General features: G+C 32.0%; 1 protein-coding gene across 1 annotated transcript; it reads right to left on the bottom strand.

Annotated features, from left to right (window-relative positions):
* Window positions 1-1,644: 1,644 nt before the first annotated feature.
* On the bottom strand, window positions 1,645-4,025 carry LOC107858206 (mannan endo-1,4-beta-mannosidase 5-like). The gene is made up of 4 exons (XM_016702907.2): window positions 3,362-4,025; window positions 2,829-3,149; window positions 2,522-2,724; window positions 1,645-2,354 (listed from the first exon to the last, which is right to left on the bottom strand). Exons 1-4 carry the CDS (start codon window positions 3,710-3,712, stop codon window positions 1,883-1,885), a joined length of 1,347 nt encoding a protein of 448 aa, XP_016558393.1. The 5' UTR covers window positions 3,713-4,025; the 3' UTR covers window positions 1,645-1,882.
* Between the last annotated feature and the right edge of the window lie 230 nt (window positions 4,026-4,255).

Here is a 4,255-nt window from a genome sequence, read left to right as displayed (position 1 = left end):
GATAAAGTAATAGACTACGAAATTGAAACTACAAATTGTCTAGAACAGTTATACGAAGAAATTTACCCAGAAGGATATTATTCAGATTAAAAAATGTTAGAATATTTTAGAAAAACTAGAGAAAATCAAGAAAATCTAAATAATGAAATTAATTATAGGAACCGAATTAGAAAAATAATGGAAAACCTAAAAGAAAAATTAGTATGGATAGAAAAAACCTGAGAAAATTTAGATAAAAGTACATGTGATAGTTTATATAATTTAAAAACCTCACTACGAGAAGAACAACAAAAGATAATAAATAACATTGAAAATATAGAATTAGATATACATTATAGTACAGATAGGATAAATTATTATACAGAAATTTGTAACTCCGCAATTACTACAGGATAAAATAATTAATGAATATATCTTACGAAAAAAGTAAATCATTAAAAGATATTGAAACAAAATTTAAAAAATATCCACGCACATATAAAAATAGATTCACTAGAAACCTAATAAATCTATTAAATATATATATAATCCGCGCACCTAATCCTATTTCGTTTTTAAGGAGTGTTGTTAAACAACATCTTAATTAATATATTGATATGATCAGTTTGCTACCGACATAGAACTTATTGGGTTGCACTCTAACAAGTGTCCCTTCTTTGTTACTGTATTAATAGTTTTATTATAAATAAAAAAATTGATGTTTTCTGTCTAGAATATTAATATGTGGATGAAAAAATCTAATTTGGTATTAGTTTGACCATGAATTCAAGTCATTAAAAATATGGAATAAGTATCAATCTAGGGGAAGTAAGTGATAGGAAATTGAAGTAACATGCGATTCAACATATAAAGTTTTGGAAAATATTCAATGTGTGATGTTTTATTAGGAAAAACGGCCTTCAACGATTTTTTGTTTCATTACATCATAAGAATACCATTTCCAACGGATAACTTAATAAAAGTTTTCTTTTTTGGTTGTCAACTATAACCAACACATGAAATATTATGAAGCTAATATATAATTTGTTTAATTTATCTACATGTTCATATTTTGGCTGTGCTGTCGTTATTTTCCTCCCACTTGTCTATCCTATTCTTTTTTCTTTATTCAAGTTATTAAAATAATACTCATTTTTTAAAATAATAAATGCTTATTTTTTGACTCATTACTTCCAAACTAAGGTTGAAAGTTCGAGCACAATGAGAACAACAAGGGTGTGGGAGCTCCTAGGGAGAGGTAATTTTTTTTAAAAAATACTAATTAATAATATTTTAATTTTTTTTTTAAATAATTATTTTTCACACTTAAAGAAAGAGAGAATAATTAATTGGTTGATTGATTTAGTATAGGACACTCAAGATGCCCAATAATGTAGAGAAAACTTGGCAAAAATCACTAGGATAAGTTGTCCTTAGTATATTTAATCCAGTATCCTACACAGATATCTTTTAGTTGAAGTTGCATCAAAGCATGTAATGAGAGTGATAATGCTAATATAATGCTCATTATGTTTATGCTCATTATGTTAGGAGAATGATAGAATCAAAAGTACAGAGACACTACACTTAAAATTTTTTAGACGAGAATTGTAATCATCTTTTCAAGAAGACAAGAACTACATGGCTGCATAAGATTTACTTCCAATAGCAAACGTGTTGAATAACAAACTATTATGATTCAGTCTTATACAAGTTGAAATAACAAGTTTACATGTTGAAATGAAAGCAAAATACATTCAAGAAAGTTAATCAACCTTACTCTTGCTAACTTCGGCTAATGCGAGAACTCTAAATTTGTATAAGTGAGACATTCAGTCACCTTAAAAAGCCTCGCACCTAAGAACTTCCAAAATCCTAATCAGTGATGTCCATCACGAGCTCATCAACCAAAATGATGATGTCCCATTCCTAATGGATGATGTCCTACACCTTGTGGATGATGTCCAACACCTAGTGGATGATGTCCATGTAACTGACCCAAATTAGGGCTATTAACCAAATGAGCCAAAGTTGTCATGGCATGAGATTGGCCTGAGATTAGCCCTGCAGTTGATGGATCTTGTGCCAAGATAATTGAGTAACCATCATCAAAATTGTCCATGCCTTGTGCCATTAGTTGCCACACTAAGCTACCTCCCATGGTCCCTCCTGCTTTGGCAAAATTATACACATTTCTATAAACTAAACTCATGAATGTCTCTCTTGCATTTTGATTATATCCTGGATCTTTGCTTGACTTTCCAAATTCAGCAAGTACCAATGGTTTATTTAATATGGTTCTTGAATCTTGCCAATGACTTGTCATCCATCTTTGCATGAATGCTGCTTGTGCATCATCACTTTGTCCAGGCAACCTGTTAACCAAAAACGTTTCTTGTTATTACTAGTTCAATTACTATGCAGTGACAATATATAAATCTATTTATTCCATAATGTAAAAGTACTCTTTATATCAAATTGGCTTTTAGAGAAGTTAATCAGTATGAATTTGAGGTTTAAAAGAGATGTCTATTGAATTTACCATTGGTCAGTGTATGCATGTATGGTAGCAAAATCAATCTCCCTAATAAGATGGCTACTGATAAAATCTGTTCCAACTTGGAAACCAGGATTAGTTTGCTTCTTTTCAGGCATTGAATCGCCATAAAATCCTTCCATTCCTATCTCCAACAAGTGCTTTTTGTCTAGAGATTTCACAAAAATTGCCATCTCTTGAACCCATCCCTGTAAATATCACATCGCATACTTATATAGTTAGCATTAAAATAACTGAGACATTATAATTAAGAAGAAAACAGATGATTGATTTGTGTTTGTTTTTTACTCACATGAACTGTTTTTCCAGAATAATCAACATTGCAGCGAGGCTCATTCATAAGTTCCCATGCCATTATTGTCGAGTCATCTCTGTATGCTATTCCATTCATGGTATTGACCCTTGTCACGATTTTCCTAATATGGTTCTTGTAATAATCTTTAAGAACTGGATGAGTATAAAAATCATCTTCACTGTTAATATTCTGAATTCCTGCACTTTTCGCCCATTGAGCATATTGACTTCTCCCTCCAAAATCTTTGTAGTTGTTTACAAAGCTCAATATTAAGCGTATCCCATACTTTCTTGCTTCTGAGATCACAAAATCCAATCCCTATATCATCACATAGTGAAGACTTATTAATTTCTATATGTTTATAACATGTGATTACTATGTGAGAATACACTGGGTTTGTTGTTGTTGTATAACATGTGAAGAAGTGAATAAGGCCCACATGTGAGGGACATGTTGTGACATAATTAAGCAAATAAAAAGTGTGCTACATTTTTAGATGAGTTGATCAAACTTAAATACTAGTAAACGACCTGTAAAGCACGTTCATCATAAACTCCAGGAGAAATTTGCAATGGTGCATCACCGCCATCGCTGAAAGCCCAAGTCCTGCATACTGAGAGGCTAGCAGCAGAGGCTTCCTTGAAAACCTCAGATACTTTGTACCTCTGAGTTGGATCAGCAGCAACATGCATCAGCCAATAAGAGTTGAAACCATTGAACAGAAATGGTGATCCATCTAGTACAAAATGGGCACCTCTTGTTCTAACAAATCCTACTTTATTATTATAATTTTCTATATTCCTAGCTTCTGTGATTATAGCTAGGAGGAGGAGGCAGAGCAAGGCAAAGAATAAGCTAATTGCTCTACTAAAATCAGCCATTAATGAATTTGCTAGAACAATGTATAAAGTGAGTGCTATAGTTTCTAAAATGAAAAGGGAGATTTGAGTATCCAAGGGGATGTTTGTAGAGCTATTTATACTTACTTATAGCTTACTAAAAATAGAAAAAAGAGGGAAGTAGAGTAATTAGGAGGATTTTCAGGATGGAAATTCAATAGTTGGTTTACTAAATTTGGCAAAAACAAACTTGTTCATCTTTGGTTTCAAGGTTTTGTGGAAAGATAACAGACGATGAAAGTTCAGTTGGAAGGAAAAAGGGAAGGGAAAAATTAGGATATAATGAAACAGAAGAATGAATGAATTGAAAAATGTAACAGAGGTGGATGCTATGAAATGTGGGTGATGTCTTATAAATGTGCTTCTGCATGTGCCTAGTTTTAAGTTTGATAATCTCATAGGGACTTGAATGTGACATAGAAGGTTGAAGAGATTATCAGTAAAGAAACTCTCCATTTATTTATCAACCCATAATTTAGAGAGATTTTACTGGGGCATGCATGTGAAGTTGGAGTAGCGCATAGA

This window comes from Capsicum annuum, chromosome 1 (genome assembly GCF_002878395.1).
Source record: "Capsicum annuum cultivar UCD-10X-F1 chromosome 1, UCD10Xv1.1, whole genome shotgun sequence".
Lineage (NCBI taxonomy): Eukaryota > Viridiplantae > Streptophyta > Magnoliopsida > Solanales > Solanaceae > Capsicum > Capsicum annuum.
The sequence above is the reverse complement of the archived record's forward strand: the minus strand, read 5'-3'. Positions and strand labels throughout refer to the sequence as shown.